This window comes from Prunus persica, chromosome G5 (assembly GCF_000346465.2).
Source record: "Prunus persica cultivar Lovell chromosome G5, Prunus_persica_NCBIv2, whole genome shotgun sequence".
Lineage (NCBI taxonomy): Eukaryota > Viridiplantae > Streptophyta > Magnoliopsida > Rosales > Rosaceae > Prunus > Prunus persica.
The window spans coordinates 1132227-1153174 of NC_034013.1; the positions used below are offsets into that span (position 1 = coordinate 1132227).

Here is a 20948-nt window from a genome sequence, read left to right on the forward strand (position 1 = left end):
AGTGAGCCAACTCATCACCATCATTAGTCCCACCAACATACCTTTTTAATTTGGCCAACTCACTGTTAAATATGCATGCCTTACTTAACTAATACATTCTCTCTTTCTCATTAGATTCTTCATGAACATGCAGCTCTGTATATTTTACTCAGTTGTTCATTCATCCCAATTCTACTTCTATATTATTAAGCACACAATCATCACTAGTTACTGAGTTGACCGTATATGTATTCATTTTTATAATAGTTAATGTGCATCGACTTTAAATGATAAATTTACATACATATCAACAATTAATAAACAAGATATATAACTATTTTAAAGATACGTAAGCGCGTTCATATATGACTAAATGACCAAGTTGTTTATATTTTTCGGTAATAGCCTATAAATGGAAGAACTCTAATCCTCTTTTTTTATATTTTTTCTTTTTATAAAGTTACTTCCAAAGAAGCAATAGCATTTTTTAAAAGCTAAATGGGACTTGGTTATTTGTAGTTCGTATTTTCCAACATTCTTATTCGAGTGTCCACTGCATCAAGGAAATTATATATCGTTACAACCAAGTGATTCGTGTTTTCCAACATCCTTGTTCAAATGCTCGCTGCATCAGGGAATAACATATCGTTACAACTAATTACATGCAAAAGAATATAAAAGACACGCCATTGATGTAATGCATGCCGACCCATCTTCAATTTCAACCACAAGAAGTAGAAGTACTTGATTTGCTCATACATTACATAAGCAAATTTGTTTCTTTTCAATCATCTCTCTGTCGTGTCTAGCTACAAGGGGGGCTTTGCTTTAAGCGAAAGTTTTGACCTTTACACTTGCGCAGGAAATTAAATTGCGTGCAGAAAGTTGCTTCCACACCATCTTTATTTCATGCATATTTTAGGAGAAAATGAGGTGCACTCGTAAATAGTGCTTAAGCTTAAATGGGCCATGATCATGAATTCATCAGTTCTAGTTCTAGTGAACTATAATATATACCCTCATCATCTCCCTGTCCACATTTGAATTCGCATCATGTACCTATATATCCCAAATCATGAAACGTTTTCTGATTTTTTCTAAAATTTAAAGGCTAGGAAATTTGTATTTACTTTGAATGATGCTATGTACGCAACAAAAACAACAAACCAATCAACGTTAACCCTAGAACAAGAGAGTTGAGAAAATTTTCAAGGTTTATTTGATAAGTCTAATTGTAGCTCAAAAAGTTTATTAAATATTCATACCAAACCAAAAATGAAAACGGAAATACTCGAATCTAAAATATTGAAAACAGAAATGTCCGTATGTCATGACATAAATAGAGTTAAGTTTTGTTCGTCTCATCGCTCCCTTCAAAACGACATATTATAATCTCAAATCAGACCCAACTTCAGAAATTAAAAACTGGTATTTTGGTTGGGCTTTTGCCTAGGGCTACATGAACTGAGCTGCTAATTACTATCGTACATCAGTATGCCATCATGAAATGGATGACTTTAAACGTGCTTCATTACTACTATAGGACCCTTTTTAATTTATTTTAGATGACATTCATTTTGGTACTAGAGATTCAATTATATATAATTAGATTAATTCAATATATTACAAGTACATTCTAAATGATGAAGCGTGTAAGGAATGTAAATGAGCTGAACTGGCAATTGGAGTAGGTAACATGGATTTGTTACTAAATATAATTAATAGCTTCTTTTTTTTGTCATTGTTGACAAAGTGGACTTCAATTAAGAGGACTAGACGAGCTTCTCTACATATAAGGGTGAAATCGTCTAACTAACCGAGAATCAAGCGTGCATTTAATGATAAGTAAAATGGAGAAAATAAGTTATTAAATAATTCAATATGTATATAAAAGTGCCCACTGAAGGCTGATTAGTGATTGAGATCCTGCATATCCATGGATTGGATTGTTGATGGAAGACACTCGATGTCTCTTCAGGCTTTATATGTGATGAACTATAATAAATCCAATTGTCCAGCAAGATGTCAAATACAATTTTATGGTCAAAACCCAATTAATAACGAAAATGCAGCTATCCAATTTTGGGGTTTCTGGTCCCATCTCCATAAACAATCCACCTCGGCTGTGTACAATTGTAGTTGGTGCTGGGAGCCACAGTGGGGTGGTTGTGGATTTAGAATGCGGTTCTTTGTTAATGCTACTTAACCTACCAATGCTCCTGTGCTGTGACGTACTTAAATTGTAACCATGATCCTTGAATTATATTTTCGTATCTGAATTTCAATAAAAGTTGGGTTTGAAATTTAAAATTCGGGAAAAAAGAGGTATTTAGTTATATAATAAACAAACTCAAAAAAATATGTTCATGCCATTTTGGGAAGATGTGAAGCTCCTTGGAGCGTCAAAACCTTTATGTTCAATATTCAACTCTTCTTCAGCTCCTTTGACCAATTTGACCGAATTCAATTGAATTTATTGAGACATGTACAACGTACATTGATGGGTATTAGTTTGATTGGTTCAGCTTTTTAGTGTGTTCTCAAGTGGTCATGTGTTTAAGTCCCTATAGTATTATCGTGTGTGTGAGTTTTCTCCTCTCTTCTTACTAATTGTGCAACGAGAAAAAAAGAATCATTTTGAATTCACAAAAACAACTTTATTTATTAACGCTTCCAAATAAAATATTTTTCATGGTGGATAACAAAGAGATTCAATTTCGAAAAATACAAAAGAGATTTTAATTTTCAGTTAATCAGTATTAGATAAAAAAATATTTATCATGGTTCAATATCAAATTCAATAAATTTGACAGTAAATGAAAACCCAATACAATCATTTTCTTCATTTTGTAATTTTATCAGCACAATATATTTATTTATTTATAGTTCATAACACCGCAGGATTGTACGGTAAAAAAAATCAATACTAGTATGAAATCTACCAGAAAAGAGAAAAAAGAATATAAAGTATTTGTCATTTAATTTCCGACGTTTCAAAATTAATATTTTAAAAAGTTTCTACACTAATTAGGAAGTGAAAATGCATGAAGCAAAAAAAGAATGTGAATATTACTGGACTAACTTGTAAAATAATCTTACAAAAAAGAAATTTAAAAAAAAAACCAGCTAAAAAAAAAAACCATAAATTTGTGAAAAAGGAAAATAAAATAAACTACATCACACATTGACCAAAAAAAAAAAAAACAATGAGACACGTCTTTATCAGTTAACAACCGCACTCAATACAAAGCCACAGACACCTTACTTGCTGCTGTGTGAAAGATTTGTGCACTTTCACACACATTATTCAAACCCTTCTGTTCTGTTTTGTTTCTTCTCTCACTCACTTCCAAATTCCATTTCCAAAACCACCCCCCTTTCCAAAACGGACTTCTTTCCAAATTGACCTCTAATCCCCACGTAAATAAATAATTAATTTCCTTCGCCTAGCTCTAACCTTGAAACGTCAGCGTATCATCGACTTACTAAACAGCCACATCCACAGTTTCGATTTCATCTGAATTTACCAAAACAACCTCGCCGCCCCCTCTTCCCCCTTCCCCAAAGGGGGCCAAGTCCTTCAAATCATTGATAACACGACGCTCCGACAAACCAGCCGAAAGCAAGGCCATAATCGTAAATATAGGCTTTGGGGCCTTGGTTTAGCTGCCCCTTGAACATCGTGAGAGTGAAGAAGTTTGCCAACGTCAAAGAGGACTGTTATCCCACCCAGTCAGCAGTAGCTATAAATACTCTCTCTTTCTCCCTCTCTCTCTCTCTCTCTCACTCTCACACATACAAATACAAAATTAAACGCGCATATACGCATACACAAACGCTTTTGCGCAGATCGTCGTCTTCCACATTCGCTCTGAGCGGTACTGGACTGGACTGGACTGTACTGGATTGAGCTCGTACGCTGAGGAGAATGGCCCTCCGTCCAGGGCTTATCCTATCCATTTCTCTTTTACAGGCATGAACTTCGTTTCTGCTCTGCTTTTTATGATAATGTCCAAAAGACTTTCGCCAATTTTCTCGCTTGTTTCTCTGCCTTTACTTTTCCTTTTTCTTTCTGAATAAAGAGAGAGCAGGAAAAGCTTCCTTTTTTCCGGTTGTTGCTCAGGAAGCAGAAAAAGAATTCAAGCTTTTTTTATTTTTCCACCTTTTTCTGTTTGATTTGATTTTGTTTTTGTTTAATTTCGGCAACTTTATTTTTCTACAAAGAATTTCAAGTCTTCCTAACAGTTTTCTCAGTCACCAAACAGACTTTTGATTTCGAAATTGAATTTATACTGGTGTGGTCATCACGAAGAGTTCCACTATGTGTGCTGCTAATTATGTGGCAAAAACTTCTGTGAATCTCACAGTTAGGTTTAGGCACATTCGATTTCGTTTCAAGTATAAGCACTTTTTCACTTTGATTACTTTCACTAATCTCTCTCTCTCTGTATTCATGCATGTGGATGCAGGTGGTCTTATGTTTTCTCTCTCTAGCATATGCGCAGACGTCCGTAACGACTAATGCTACAGCAGGGTGGGGCTTGCTTGATATTTTACGTGCACAACCAAACTACAATTTGCCCACATTAGCAAATTTCTGAGGCTTAATTATTTTTTTAATCACTTAATTCTGCTTACTTTTGCAATTTGTGAGCTCACTGATGCATATGGTGGTCTAGCTACCCAAATTACTTGCCCTGCTTTTGAAGTGCTGCTGATGCGGTGTGCATGCGGTCTGTCTGTCTATAATGTTGCCTGATTAGCAGTTTTTGAATTGCTCATATTGCCACTGTTAGCTTAATTTTATTCGAACGACATGCCCTGGTTCTGAATTATGTCCTGTTCATATGGTCTCTCTATGATAATTCAATTAACTTTCTTTTAGTTCCTGGAACTGTAACTTTTGTTAGAAGTTTGTGAATATTTCATATTGCTGATGAATCATAATAGGCGGGCCTATCTCGTGCTTGATTTTTGTTTGCCTCTGGCATATACTATATTTGACAAAAAACAGTTGAGCTTTCTTACGTAACTTTTTTTTTTCCTTTCTATTTTTCAGGGAAAGGCATTCTGAAGAATATTGTGCCATGTATGGTATTTGTGGAAAACGTAGTGATGGAAAATACTTAAACTGTCCTTTTGGCTCTCCATCTGTGAAGGTACATGGTAGAAGAAGTTACTGCTCTTTTCTGGATAACAGTTTAGCTTGAAGTCTACCTTTGCACCTTATTCTATCAGAATCAATGATGTTAAGGTTTTTAATCACCCAATTATCACATATTTTATCTCTTCCAGCCAGATGATTTGCTTTCATCCAAGGTCCAAAGTTTGTGTCCAACAATTACTGGAAATGTTTGTTGTACAGAAACTCAATTTGACACACTACGGTCACAGGTCCAGCAAGTAAGTAATTTTTAGTTTTAGAGTTGGACGTGAACCCACTCTGCTAAGAAACTAGAGTTGTTCATTTTCTCTCCAAAAGCTTTTCACCCTCACCCAAACATATAGCATTTATATTCTTTTAATTTCTATTTTTGCAGGCAATTCCCTTTCTTGTCGGTTGTCCGGCATGCTTAAGAAACTTTTTGAATTTGTTTTGTGAGCTTACCTGCTCTCCAAGTCAGAGTTTATTTATCAATGTGACTTCTGTAGCCAAGGTCAGGAAATCCTGTTCTTATTTCCTGTTTACCTATTAAAATTTTTCTGTGTTCCCACACCATCCTGCACTCCAATCATGTTATCAATAAATATTTGAATAAGAATGATACTGATATATATTATTATATTTTGCATTTACAAAATTTCCTGCCAATCAAAATATGTCTGTTCAATTCTGCAACTCTTGGATTGCCAAAGAGACCTACTGTAAGCCATTGTTATTTTATGATGTATGATGTTCTTTATAGACATTATATCTAACATGTGCTCATATGGTATCAATTGTGCCCCTATGTCTTTCATTCAGGACTATACTTGATATTCAAAATTGAAGTCTTATAATTGTTGTATCAATATAACCGTTTTAAAAAAAATAAAATAAATATTTGTTGTATCAAAGAAAAACAGAAATGACAGCTCACAGTTATCTGGTTAAAAGATTTAAGTCCCCGGAAATCATTTAAAATTATTCCTCTATGTTCTGTTTCCTTGATTGTTTAGCACATGAAACTTTTGAGTTTCATTTGGTGGATGGAAAATGGAAAAAGAAACAGAACATTCTTGAATTATTTGAGGTTGTTTGTTACCTGCTTAATTGATCGGGCAACAGAAAGGTTGGTTGTTTGTTACCTGCTCAATGAATTGGAGATAACGGAGGTGGCTAGATTGTTGGATTTATTGGAGGGTGTGAGGGTGATCACTTCCAGATTGGATAAGAGAAGATGGAAGCTTGACCCCTCCGGTCTCTTCACCTGTCATTCTTTCTGTTCTCATATTCAGAATTGTGATGAGGGGGAGATATTCTCCCCGTACACTCAAATTTGGAAGGCCAAGACTCCTCCGAAAGTTAAGATCTTTGTGTGGCAAGCGGTGTTGGGAAAACTAAATACAGGTGATACATTACAGAGACGTTGTCCCTATTTATGCATTAGCCCTCACTGGTGTGCTCTATGTAATAAGGCAGGGGAGAGCGTGGACCATCTCCTGATTCATTGCCCTTTCTCTCTAAAGTTGTGGGAGACACTATTGAAGGAAGTTAACAAGGTGTGGGTAATACCAGAAGGCTGCTTTGAACTTTTTTCCATCAGATTTGATGCTTTGGGAAGGGGAAAGAAAGCCAAAATTCTCTGGGGAAGTCTGATGCAGGCAGTGGTTTGGAACCTATGATGGAACGTAACAGGAGAATTTTTGAGGATTATAAGGGAGTGGGAGTGGCAGAGTTATGGGATAGAGTGAAGTTTTGGGCTGCCCTTTGGGCATCAACTTCCCCTGCTTTTAAGGATGTACCCTATCCTATAATTATGCGCAATCTGCTGCTGTAGTATCTTAAGGGTTTGTTTTATGGTTGGTTGGTTAGTTATGTGTTGAGTGGCCTTGTGTCTGTTTCACCGGCTAGTGTTTTCTTTTTACCTGCGTGCTAAATGGCCTTGTTTTGATCCTTACAATTTGAATAAAAATGTTTCTATTAAAAAAAAAAATTGATCGGGCAACAGTTTGAATTTTCTGTGATGAGTAAGATACTCTCTAGTCTTTTCCTTAGAAACAAGTTTTTCTTTGAGAGAGACAAATACTGTTATTTAGAAGAGTATAGAGTTATTTAAGGAAGCTTTATCCCTTTTCAGGTTAATAACAATTTGACCGTCGATGGGATTGACTTTTATATTACTGATGCTTATGGTGAAGGGTTATATGACTCCTGCAAGGATGTCAAGTTCGGTACCATGAATTCTCGAGCTATGGAATTTATTGGTGCTGGTGCTAAAAATTTTAAAGGTAACTTTATTCTTCTGAAATTGCAAATTAGGTCTCTCTCTCTCTCTCTCTCTCTCTCTCTCTCTCACACGCACATGCACAAATGTACACTAATATATGCACAAATGTACACTAATATGGATTTCACCATTAAGCGGGGAATGATAATGGAAACACAAGCATATGAAATTGGTATTAATCAAGCCACATGGCTACTTTTTCAATATCTGATAAAATGTAACTATGGCAATAACGCTGCACCTTTTCTTTTCTTTTTTATTTATAAAAAGTGGGTTTCTTAGCCTCTGGGCTTTGCAAGTAGAGGGGGATGAGAACACCTAATTGGCAGAGATTAGAGAATGCCTAATTGGTATTCCATTCTGTGTTCTATACAAATTATGCAGTGGAAATATACATTTTTTAGCTAAGGCCAAGTGCTTGTATGTCAATGTCTTGGTTTATGCTGTTTAATAACTATTAGTGCTTTTACTGTGATTTATGGCAGAGTGGTTTACTTTTATCGGTAGACAAGCACCTTCTAATGTGCCAGGTTCACCATATGCCATTAGATTCTCTTCAAGTGTTACAGAATCATCTGCTATGAAACCTATGAATGTCTCTACTTATTCATGTGGTGATAATTCACTGGGCTGTTCCTGCGGTGATTGCCCTTCATCTACAGTTTGTTCCAACACAGTTTCACCAGTTTCCCAGAAAGGAGGTTCATGCTCAGTGAGAATTGGGTCCGTTAAGGTGAGAGAAGAATATTTGTAACTGCGAGTAGAATATTTGTAACTTCTGGCTCGCACATCATTTAACTTGTTCATATTGGAGGCAGATTCACGTAGGTAGTGTGAAATCGGGTACTATAGATGCTTTGTTTATATGATTTCCTCGTGTGAGAATTGCAGGCTAAATGTATTGACCTTGCTGTAGCGATTCTATATATCGTATTAGTTTCTGTGTTCTTCGGATGGGGTTTGTTTCGTCGGACTAGAAAAGCCAACCCAGCTTCTATGACAAATCCTTGGTGGAATGTAATGGATGACAGTGAAGTTCATTCTATTAGCAGGGAGAAGAATGAAAATCCTCCGATGCAGGTGAAAACCAATTTCGTTTCCAAGTATGTATATATCAATTATGTGTGTTCTGAGATTTATATCAGTTATGTTATGTGTATGGTTTGAAAGTTTAAATTTACTTCTGTGTTTTATGATTTGATGGTATGTGTGCTTGTAGCTGGCCGTCTGCATTCCATCTATGTGCAAAGATTTATGGATCATATATGTCATTTCTGAACTCACCGGCCACAGTCCGGGAATCTTGTTTTGATTTTTCCATTTTGTTGCCATTTTTGTGTCCATTGTAAGTTTTTGTTTTTTGGTCAAGTGTAAGTTTTAGTTTTTATGAAGAATTTCTTATAGCATATCAGATTACCAACATACATTGATAAACTATGCACAGAATGGGGATATGCTTAGGAATTTATTTTTCATATGTTTCTTTATTTAGCAACAAAGCAGGAATTATCACCAGAACTTTTGCTCAGTTCTACTAGTATTGTCTTCCTCTTTAAATGTTATATAATTTTTTTAGCTTTGTGAGATTGTTCTCTAGCTTGCATATGCTTAAAATTGCTTCTATATCTGCACAATTCTTTACCGCAAAAAACTGTCTCTAATTTATGGTCAATTGTTCTACTAGTAGTATCTTCCTCTCTAGCTTCTGTGGTTTACTCGCTTCATGAATGTCATTTCTGTATTTGTGCTCAACTATATATTACTGTTATACTCTGTAGCTGCTGTAGGCTGCTCTTATCACGTATTTCTTTAGACTAAAATTGTTGATAATAGGTGTTTGAAGATGCTCCTCACATTAGAAATAGTGTCCAACTTTCAATTGTGCAAGGATACATGTCAAGATTTTTCAGGTGACTGCTATTCCTTGTAGAATGATTACTACCTATTAAATTTTTATGTCAGTTAAGGCAGAAATGGTTTCTAACTTAAAAGATTACATTTTGATGTACAGGAGATATGGAACATGGGTTGCTAGGAATCCAGTCATAGTGTTATGTTCATCTTTGGCTTTAGTTCTGCTGCTTTGTCTGGGTCTTATCCGTTTCAAGGTGGAAACAAGGCCTGAGAAGGTTCGATTTGCTACTTGAATAGTTTCTCTTAAGTTGTGTTGTTTATGTGTTAAATGAAGAAATATGCTCGGATGCACTGTGAATGATCTTTTTTTATTTATTATTATTTATTATTTTTATAGTTCTCTGTGTTATTTCATAAATTTATTTCGTTTTTGGCCTTTTGGAACCATTACTGAATGTATCATTATAGAATGGAACACATCTGCATAACTTATGACCAGTTTCAAATGTTGTGAAGATATTTTACAACTCATTTGTTGTTAATTCAAAATTATGATCCCGTGCATACTCTGATGTGGGTTTCTTGTTGAGATTTAGTATTCCAGACTCTACTATGCATGCCATGGTTTTTGAAGGTCACCAGAAATATAAGTTTTTACATTTCAATTTGTTATGGCCTTGAAGAATTTTATGTTATCATCTGACTTTTACAATTCTGTTTGACTTAAGTTGTGCAATGTTTCAGCTATGGGTAGGGCCTGGGAGTAAAGCAGCAGAAGAGAAGAATTTTTTTGATAGCCACCTAGCCCCTTTCTACAGAATTGAGCAGGTTCTACATTGTTACAATGTCTTCTTTTGGTAAATTATTTTTCATCTTACGAGCGGTTATACTTTACCGTATGGGGAAGCAAGCTGGTTAATTTTCAAAGATAGCAGAATTAGGACGTAAAAAAGTATAGATCCAACAGACATTCTAGGCTAGGGAATGAGCTGCATCTTCTTTTTGTCTTGCCATTAATTTTCATCATTACTTTGTTTTTGGTATGGGAGAAACTCATGTCACACCTTGTGTTTTTTGCAGCTTATATTAGCAACAATTCCAGAAGTTAAGCATGGTAGCTCACCTAGTATTGTGACAGAGGAAAATATTAAGTTACTTTTTGAGATACAGAAGAAGGTATTTGATCCTTTACTCTAGTGATACTTTTCAGAATTAAGTGTTTATCTATTAAGATTGGTATGAGACTAGCCTTGTTCTTTGTTTTGAATTGTACTGCAGTTATTTATTTTCCCTTTTTTTCTGCATTTGATGTGTGGTAAAAACAAGTACTTCTAATACAACATTACTTGTATTTGACAGGTTGATGGAATTAAAGCAAATTATTCTGGCTCGGTGATATCTCTTGCTGATATTTGCATGAAGCCAATGGACAAAGATTGTGCCACTCAAAGTGTCCTACAGGTACAACTCTGCTTTAGTTGAGTGTTCCCATATTAAAATGGTAAATGAAATGAAACTAGTATTTTATTAAATTTATTTTTATTTTAACCGTGTGTCACCCTTTAAACATCTCTTGCAATCATTCTTGTCAATATTTTAGCTACTTGTCATGAAGTGTAATTTGAGTCTCTTAAAGCCTGTATCTAAATATGTGTATTGATTAATAGCCCATCTGTAGCTGTTCCTCTTCCCCTCCAAACCCTTCTTTTTTGTTCCAGGCCGATGTACATAGAAAAACAAAGAGAACTATGTGTCTAGTATATGAATTGATGTGTACATGATAATAAACTTTTTTACAGTAGCCTTGTGGCTTGTTGAATGCCTTGTTTGCTTGATTGGCATATGTATCTTGCACTGTGATTTGAGTGTCAGTTTTCTTTTTCAAGTTGTTATACCAACAATTTATTCATTTGTAAAAAATTTTTGCATTGTGACAAATGGATTCTTGAATTTCCTTGTGTTATTTTTTTTTAAACATAACTGTTGAATCTAGATATCTTTAAGATTTTGATTAATATTTTCTCTCGTGATATTCATGGTACCAGTATTTCAAAATGAATCCTGCAAATTATGACGATTATGGTGGGGTTGAACACCTAAAGTATTGTTTTGAGGTATATTCTTATATCTCCATTTACATATTATCTAAAGCGCGGATCTAGTTTATTGTCTAATGAGATTCTGTACTGTTGGTTAAATTGTTACTGATATTTGTTATCTTTTGGGGCCATCATTTCCAATATAAACTAATAGTGAAAGCACAATATCTACCAGATTGAACATTACTTACTATCAACTGCGTGTTACTTTGGATAGAGCATGAATGGTTAAAATTAACATTTGTAATCTCAGGGTTTGTAAGACAAATTTGGGCCTGCGGTATAGTTTATAATATCATTTAAAGCTGTTTTGGGTAGTGGGTTGCATACGTTATGGGTCCTATTGCTTGATCTCTGATATGTGCATCTTATCCTTGTATGCTTATCGGTGTTATAATGCCAGTAAAAATGGCGCTGCAATATAGTTGTTTATAATTTCATTTAAAGGTGATGGATAAATGAGGATACTGGTCCTATTGTTTGATCTATAATATGTGCATCTAATAACTGTAGTATGCTTAATTTGTAATATTTATTTTCTGCTGAATTTGTCAAATAATAAGAATGTAGAGCTCTGTCCATATTTGCTTTTTTCTAGATAAGCCGGAATCATCTGATCAGATGACCAACCTCATGTCTTAATACGCTTAGATTTCTCTCCAGCTTGTTCGATAGTCAGTTAGCTCGCTAGTTTTTTACCATTCCAATTTTCTCAAAGAACATGGCAATAATTTCCTGTAAAGTAGATCCATTGACATTTGCGTTTTCTGTTTTTCAAGCACTATTCGTCTGCTGACAAATGTATGAGTGCATTTAAAGGCCCTCTTGATCCTAGCACAGCCTTAGGAGGCTTCTCTGGGAAAAACTATTCCGAGGTAATGACTTTTCCATTTTTCCTGAACTAATTTACTTTTTCATCCTTTCCTGTTCAAAGTAAGATTGGATTCTTTGAGTTTTTCAGAACCATTAAGGTTTTTCCAACGCAGGCAACGGCGTTTCTCGTAACTTATCCTGTAAACAATGCTATTAGTAAAGAAGAGAATGAGACTGAAAGAGCAGTGACGTGGGAGAAAGCCTTTATTAAGTTGGCAAAGGTTTACTTATTTGTGTTATCCTGCATGTTCTGCCGGAAAGCGAACAGATTTATCTCTACTTATTTTTCCTTTCTGAGGAAGATAGATTTATCCCTCTTAAACTCTAAGATTAGTATCTTGTTTGTGATAGGATGAGTTGTTGCAAATGGTGCAATCTAGAAATTTAACACTTTCTTTTTCATCGGAAAGTTCTGTTGAAGAAGAACTAAAAAGAGAAAGTTCTGCAGATGCCATTACTATATTGGTGAGTGTTTCTTTATTTCGTTTTAGTTGCATGTTTCCTTTCATAATCAAAGCTCAGAATATACTGTAATCCTGAAGTTCTGTACTTTATGCAGTTATGCAGATTTGATATTTCTTATTTGTTATGTGTAACTGTGACAACTGACAAGTTCCATCATGCGAATCTTTTTAAATGCTTTTGTCCATTTATGGTTTTTTAATTCATTGCAGATAAGCTATCTAGTGATGTTTGCCTATATATCTCTTACTTTGGGTGACTCACCTCGTTTATCATCATTTTACATTTCGTCTAAGGTATGGTCTCGATTATTTTCATTTTGTTTCGACGGACTGGGAAATTGTGTTTATTTAAAAAAAAAAAATTTAATGTTAGTTTCTCTAGGTTCAAAATTGAGACATTATTTATATCATTATAATTGTGTATGGTTGACTGCCAGGTATTGCTTGGTCTCTCTGGAGTTGTGCTTGTCATGCTGTCGGTTCTTGGATCAGTGGGTTTTTTCAGTTTAATTGGTGTAAAATCTACGCTAATCATTATGGAAGTTATCCCATTTCTTGTTTTAGCTGTAAGTTCCCCAACACAATATATATATATATATTTTTTTTTCTCCTAGGTATATTTTGAATTATATATGTGGCTGTCATGTTCTGACTGAAGCATGCATTCTCGCTTCAGTCTAACTTTTAAAACCTTTGAAATTTTAGTTTTCCAGAATTGTTTCTTAATGCATATCGGTTACTGATTGTTTTGGTGTAGCTTATAATATTCTGGGGTTTCTCATCTTATCAGGTTGGGGTAGATAATATGTGTATACTAGTGAATGCTGTTAAACGGCAACCCTTGGAGTTGTCTCTGGAAGGGCGAATAAGCAATGCACTTGTGGAAGTTGGACCATCCATAACACTAGCTAGTCTATCAGAGGTTTTAGCATTTGCGGTTGGAAGTTTTATTCCTATGCCAGCATGCCGTGTGTTCTCTATGTTTGCAGGTTGGAAATTTTGTTCCTTCTAACTTTTGTATCTGTGAAATAGTTTTAATACTTGGTTGTTGTCTTTCTGTCTTACCTCAGGCCTATTCTATAAACTTACTTTTGTGCATTCTTCTGCAGCACTAGCTGTTCTGTTGGACTTCCTCCTTCAAGTAACTGCTTTTGTAGCTTTAATTGTTTTTGATTTTCGGCGAACTGAAGATAAGAGGGTTGATTGTTTCCCATGCATGAAAATTTCATCATACACCAACTCTGACAAAGGTATCAGAATATTTTTAGAACTTACGTCTGGTTGGTGCATTATCCTTATTGCTCCCACTAATTTTCAGTATATGATATTCTTATCCATTATTTATTTATTTATCAAAATTTATATAATCTCGATTTGAATGCTGTCTTATTTAGGCATTGATCAGAGAAAACCTGGTTTGCTAACGCGCTATATGAAGGTGACTACTTCTTTTCTTTTTCCTTTTTTTTGTTTTTTTGGATTTTTGTGCTGTTGTAGTAAATAGTCTGGATAGGGATGATACAGACAGTCTGGAATTACCAGGGTTTTCATAATTTTCTTTATTTTTAAGGCTGCAATGTCAAGAACATAAGTTACTTCAAATTCTACTGAAATGCATATGATCAACTGAACCTCTAAGAATTAGTATGTTGTATGCTATTTTTGTACGTAGAAAATTCTGTGTGGTAACTTTATTATGACTCACGTATGCTTTGCTGTGATAAGTCTTTTGCTTTCTGCTTTAACTTTTAACTACTTTGCTTTTGTTTTCCATTTTCAGGAGATCCATGCTCCAATTCTCAGTCTTTGGGGAGTTAAGATAGCTGTCATTTGTGTCTTTGTTGCATTTGCATTGGCTAGCATTGTGAGTTCTGAATTTTTCCCCCAATGTATCTTATATATACCAACATCAATTTTTCCGTTTGTGCTCATCCCTCTCCTCAGTTAATCTCTGATTCTTTCAAACTTCGTAGGCATTGTGCACCAGAATTCAGCCTGGGTTGGAACAAAAAATTGTTCTTCCCCGAGATTCCTATCTTCAGGTCTATAAGCTGCTTACCTAATTATCAAATTCATAAAGGTTATCGATTATTCTGCTTTTTCTGTGAGGTAACACTGCCTTCTAAATATTGCAGGGGTATTTTAATAATGTTTCAGAGTACCTCCGAATTGGACCCCCATTATACTTTGTTGTGAAGAACTACAATTATAGGTATCATACTGTTATTCATGTTCACTGTTTCCTGATTTATCATGAATATTTTCAAACTACCTATGAACATCTAGTTCTTGAGTCAATATGTATATCGTAGAGCAGGATCAGGTGTCCTTGAGGTTGCTGCTGATACTCTAGCCAGAATCACATATAACCATTCTGATGAAAACTTTACCATATATGATGTCCTTCAGCATTTCATTTGCTTTTCCATGTACAAGCCCAAAAGTGGCTATCTGGAACAAGAACTACTCTTTTGTTTAGAAATTGCATCACATGTAACCTTTTCAAATCAGACGGTTCTTTTTGGAGTAATGTGAAGTTCCATTGTTGTTTTGGATGGTAAATTTTTTTTTTTTATGTAAACACTTATCTTAATGCTTCCATCATTGAAAAGCTTCTTCATGCTTATGTTGCTCTGCTCCTCAGTTCAGAATCAAGGCATACGAACCAATTATGCTCAATTAGCCAATGTGATTCAGATTCTCTTTTGAATGAGGTAAAACCTTCTTCCATTTTTCTCTGCTAATGGGCAAATTCCTAGCTTTTAGGTACAGTTTTAGAAAATTACGTGCCTCCTGCATTTTTTCTGATTCACATGCCAGAGTTTCCCTGATAATCGTACAATGATTGCTTTCCTTTTGATGTCTCTTGCTTGTTTCAGCTGGTTGTTTCCAATATTACTGCTAAACCCATTGATCAATGTGTTAAACTGAATTCATATATAGGGAGGAAAGTATTCATGTTTTCCCAATCTCTAATTATATACAGGGATTAGTATATTTAATATAATATGTAATGCTAGAAAGTTATACCGTTAATATCTGAGTTCTCTGTTCATTTGTTATATGAACATTATTGGAACTTATCTCTGTTGAGCTTTTATTTTACAACTTGCTATTAAATTTCAGTACGAATGGTTGAGATGGTTGTACAGTTTGGTTTAGCAGTTCAACCTTTTTTATTCATGACCTTCATTCTTCTGTCTTTCTATGTTTCCTTTTGTATTCAATCAATATGCATGTGGCTTTTTCCATCCCTTATGTCTGCTTGCCCCATTTGTTTAATCCTCTTTTTAGATGTGTGTGTGTGTGTGTGTGTGTGAATTGTCCTTCTGTGTCTATAGAATGCTAGATCATCATTAATTCCAGAATGTATGTGTTTGAATTGTCTTCTTGTGTATTAATTCTGCAGTGTATATGTCTGTATTGTCCTTCTGTATGCATATGAATTGTCCTTTTGTATGCATGTATTAATTGTCCTTTTGTTTCCGCAGATTGCAAGAGCATCCTTAACTCCAGAATCAAGTTACATCGCCAAGCCTGCTGCGTCATGGCTTGATGATTTTCTTGTGTGGATATCCCCAGAAGCATTTGGGTGCTGTCGGAAGTTTACAAATGGGGCCTACTGCCCTCCTGATGATCAGGTGATGATATACATTTTTTCTTAGCATGAATGTTTGTATGGTTATGGAATCATGTTAGTAGGATCTGATGTTTGGAATTTCTTTTAGATCCAAAATTGCAGAGTTGTCTTCAGTTTTGGAATCATGGAATTACTTTTATCTCAGTTGAGCATGTTGAGTAACTCCACCATTTGGGAATTCAAAACTTGCTGGATATTTTCAGTCAGATACCATTCTGAACTATGGATCATTACAGTTACTTGCAAGAATTTAAAATATAAAATTTGAAAGAAAATACTTCTTTTGCTGTCCTCTTATGCATCTTTTATACCACAATTCATCCTGTTTTGTTTTTGTCTCTGCAATCCCCTTGATACTAAAATTAAGTTGTCTTCCAGCCTCCCTGCTGTTCTTCCAGTGATGGTTCCTGTAGCCTGGGTGGAGTGTGCAAAGATTGTACTACGGTAAAATAACTAATGATGCGTGTTAACCAAATTTCTGTGTCTAGTTACGCATGCATCAATTCTTGTTTTCAATTTTTCCGTGTCAGTGCTTTCGTCACTCGGATCTGCGCAATGGGCGTCCATCTACCACACAATTTAAAGAAAAACTTCCTTGGTTCCTCAGTGCTCTACCGTCTTCTGATTGTGCTAAAGGTGGCCATGGAGCTTACACTAGCAGTGTGGAATTCAAAGGTTTGTGGATTGGATTTTGTGCCTTTATGATTATGTGCTTTCAGGTTAAACTGTCATTAGATGTGGCTTGTTATTTAAATTTGCTTTTTTAATAGTTAATCATACTTTTGGCTATCAGGCAATGGAAGTGACATTATTCCAGCATCATCATTTCGTACATATCATACACCTCTCAACAAGCAGGTATCTCGTCTGTGATCAATACAAACAAAATTTTCATTTTTTATCTATATCTCTTTTATTAATTAATACTAAAGTGAGCTCCATAACTTAAATATCTACAATTTATTTTAGGTTGACTATGTAAATTCAATGAGGGCTGCTCGGGAGCTCAGTTCTAGACTTTCTGATTCTTTGAACGTAAGATTTGAAGGCTACTTGCGAAGATGGTTGATATATTTACAGTACATCCTTAATATTATAAAGCCACATCAAAATATGTATTTCCATAAATTCCCTTTATATATATATGTATATATATATATAGTATTAATTAGCTCATATATTTTTTATACAGGATTGCCGTTGTAAATAACAAACTATAAGTATGTGTTCAAACAAATGGCTATTATCATAACTAAGTTGAAAAAGTGTCAAAACAACAGAGGAGAGAATCTACCAAGTCAGTAAGCATGTAAACTGCTAGTTTCTTATAATTTTAAACCGTGAAACCCAACAGGAAAACTACGCAAAATGTCTCCTTTTCTTAGGAGTTGAAAGCCCTTTCCTTTTTGCATGGGTCGAGATGTGAGTAGAATAGTCTTTCTCTATGCAGAAAAGGATTCATTTTTTTGAACTTCTGAAAAAGGGTCCACTTTTCAAAATGGGTTCTTTTTGGGTCCTTGGACCAAATACCCAATTTTTCCCAGTTAGATTGAGTACAGCAGTCTTGTCTTGCCCATTTCCCTAAGCCACTGGTTTATCATTCCATTATGTTATGAAAATAAATTAACTTATTGATTCACTTATGTGTTAGTCGTGGTATGTCTGTTGAACTGATATTTCTTTTCTGATGCAGATTGAGATATTCCCATATTCAGTATTCTATATGTTCTTTGAGCAATACCTTGATATTTGGAGAACAGCACTGATCAACCTTTCTATAGCCATTGGTTAGTTATTTTTTCACAGCACTGAACAAGAAGATAGCAGATAGCTTAACCAAAAAAAAAAAAAAAAAAGAGAATCTGTAAAATGTTACCTCTCTGGAACTCGGATTTTACTGTGAACTTGTATCTATTTACTTAGATGTGCATAATGGTAAATGCGGTTTCATTTATTAAAAAGAATAACCTGGATATATATTATGTTGTACCAGGTGCTGTGTTTATTGTTTGTCTAGCTATCACTTGCAGGTCAGTATTGATATACTTAGCCCTTAATTCAATTGCAGACAAGACTACTTGTGGTGTTCAGCTTCTTTAATTTAGAAAGTAAATTTTGCAAGGTGGTGTTTGTTTTGAATGACTGATGTATTGATATTTCCTTCAAATTTGTTTTGTAGTTTATGGAGTTCATCAATTATTCTATTGGTGTTGGCAATGATTGTAGTGGATCTCATGGTGATCTTTCTTCCTTAAAAATTCTCTTTAAAAAAAAAAAAAAACACTTCCATTAGCTCTCATCTTTGCTCACAAGATACTATTCTACAGGGTGTGATGGCAATTCTTAACATCCAATTGAATGCAGTCTCTGTTGTTAATCTTGTAATGGCAGTGGGCATTTCTGTTGAGTTTTGCGTGCATATGACACATGCTTTCTCGGTCAGTATCACTCTATTAAACATTTATCTGAATATTTACTTTTGTCTTCAGGTTAGAAAGATTTGATCCATCAATTGTTCCATTTCAATTTTTTTTCAAAGAAAAGATAAAAAGATACTTAGTAGTCAAATTTTAGGAAAAACAAAATGCTTTCAATGTATTGCTTTAATGACTTTAAATGGTTTTAAAATTCTTTATAAGGTATTTGTAGTTTCTCTGCTCATGGTCACTTCAAATCTTGGTTTGGTTATGACTTCAAGTAACCTTTGGTGTCAATGTGTCATGCTACCCTTTTCTTTTTCTGCAAGTTGTGTATCTAAGACTTTCTGTACAGGTTAGCACAGGAGATAAAGATCAGCGCACCAAGGAGGCTTTGGCTACAATGGGAGCCTCTGTCTTCAGGTACTTATCCCAATGGCCGATCCACTTTTATTTAAAAAAAGGACACTAACTCCTGTTTATTTCGCTATGTTTGGTACATCTCAGAGCATCATACGCAATAGATCATGCTTCATTAAAGAGCTGAAATGTTTAAGTCTAATGCCAATGGGCTCTTGTGTGATACAGATGTAGAACTTTTCTCCGTGCTAACTTGCATCCCCAATTTTGTATAATATCTTCTTTGTTGACATGCTTTTGCAGTGGAATCACATTGACGAAGTTAGTTGGGGTCATCGTGCTTTGTTTCTCGAGGACGGAAGTCTTTGTGGTACTAAATCGTTTACTTCATTGTCTGATTACACTGGCCAGTACTGTCAGCAGCCTCTAATGTATTTCCATCCTTTGCTCTTATAGGTATATTACTTTCAAATGTACCTAGCATTGGTTCTTCTTGGTTTCTTGCACGGGCTCGTGTTCTTGCCGGTAAGTTAGTACACTTTTCGTAGCTCGTGTCCTTACCACCCTTGATGCAAATCATAGAACTCATGAACACAATAATTAACAGCTGAAAAAGCAAATATGTTTGAATAAAGATGGAAACCATGGATCGGGTTTCTCCGTTTGGATTGACAGTACTCAACATTGTGTTGTTTGCAGGTTGTCTTGAGCATGTTTGGTCCGCCTTCGAGACGCGTGCTCATTGAGGAGTGACAAGATCGGGCACCTGTTCCACCACAACTATAAAGAAGCTGATTACCAGAACAGTTCTTTTTCTAGGGTTCACCTTTTTCTTTTGTAGCTGAAATTTTATGTATGACAAGAATAACAGAAATATCTAAAATAGCTCAACATGTAAATTATATAGCTGCTACTGAGAAGAAGAAAAGAAAAGGTTTTAAAGAATTTGTTCTTTTGGCTCGCATCAAGTTCATAATCCAACATGGATCATACCTTAATGTGGATGGTTCTATAAAGAAATTTTGACAAGCAAGAGTCAAGAAGTCGGAATTTTAAAGCAATGAATGTTTCGAATTTAGGATACATCCAATTGCAGAATTATTAAAAACATTAATTATCGAAAAAAAATAAAAATTCTTTTAGCAATTTCTTGATGGTTGTTGGAGTTGTCTTGTGATGTCTCTGCCAAAACACAACATGGTTGCAATTTGCAGAAAGGGCTGTGAACCACTATCACCAACTAACTCTTAGTTTACTAGTACTTTCACTTTTCCATTACTGCTCGTTTGGTACACCGTATTAGACTCTGGATATGAGTAAATAGTCTATGTCAGGTGTTTGGTGTCAACTTGTATTATTTAATTACCCGACTATTTTATACGGGTTGGGCTTTTAATACTCTCCTTACCTGACTAACTAATACAACCCACGCACCCCGGTTTAGATAATACACGCTTAATTATACGGCTAGAGAAAAAGAATACGCGTTCTACGAAAAAAATCAGACGCTCTTTTCATCTTCTTCTCCCTAGGATTGTTCTCTACTATCTTCTCCACATATTATTTTCTTCACTCTTCTCCAGGTATCCATCTCTCACTCTCTCTCTTTTTCATACTCTCTCCAATATGCTTTATATATTTCAAATTTTTAGTGGAAATTAGGTTATGAATTTTTTTTTTTTGGCATTTTTTTAATCGAATTTTTCTTTGTATGTGATATAGTGATTCGACATTGTGGGAATATTTAGATTGTTGGTATTAAACAGAGTATCGCCAGTTTTCATCCAAAAACAAACAACTGTGCTAATGTTGGTAGTTTAGTTGAATACATA

General features: G+C 34.9%; 1 protein-coding gene across 1 annotated transcript; it reads left to right on the plus strand.

The window, feature by feature from the left end:
• On the plus strand, positions 3622-20080 carry LOC18777803 (Niemann-Pick C1 protein). The gene is made up of 39 exons (XM_007210363.2): positions 3622-3952; positions 4449-4513; positions 5039-5138; positions 5275-5382; positions 5520-5636; positions 7260-7410; positions 7895-8142; positions 8301-8489; positions 9243-9319; positions 9421-9538; positions 10008-10091; positions 10344-10439; positions 10623-10724; positions 11309-11377; positions 12142-12237; positions 12349-12456; positions 12587-12700; positions 12910-12993; positions 13137-13265; positions 13490-13688; positions 13809-13949; positions 14094-14137; positions 14480-14563; positions 14673-14741; positions 14835-14911; positions 15344-15413; positions 16191-16340; positions 16718-16783; positions 16870-17014; positions 17133-17197; positions 17309-17374; positions 18033-18126; positions 18333-18369; positions 18519-18576; positions 18667-18777; positions 19112-19179; positions 19420-19486; positions 19573-19641; positions 19816-20080. The coding sequence occupies exons 1-39, from the start codon at positions 3908-3910 to the stop codon at positions 19867-19869; spliced, it is 3834 nt and encodes a 1277-aa protein (XP_007210425.2). The 5' UTR covers positions 3622-3907; the 3' UTR covers positions 19870-20080.

Excerpts from the sequence above, each read along its gene's own strand:
- LOC18777803 (XM_007210363.2), top strand. The coding sequence starts at position 3,908 with ATGGCCCTCCGTCCAGGGCTTATCCTATCCATTTCTCTTTTACAG. Across the intron at positions 3,953-4,448 it reads TATCCATTTCTCTTTTACAG|GTGGTCTTATGTTTTCTCTC; the intron begins GCATGAACTTCG and ends ATGTGGATGCAG. Across the intron at positions 10,725-11,308 it reads CCACTCAAAGTGTCCTACAG|TATTTCAAAATGAATCCTGC; the intron begins GTACAACTCTGC and ends TCATGGTACCAG.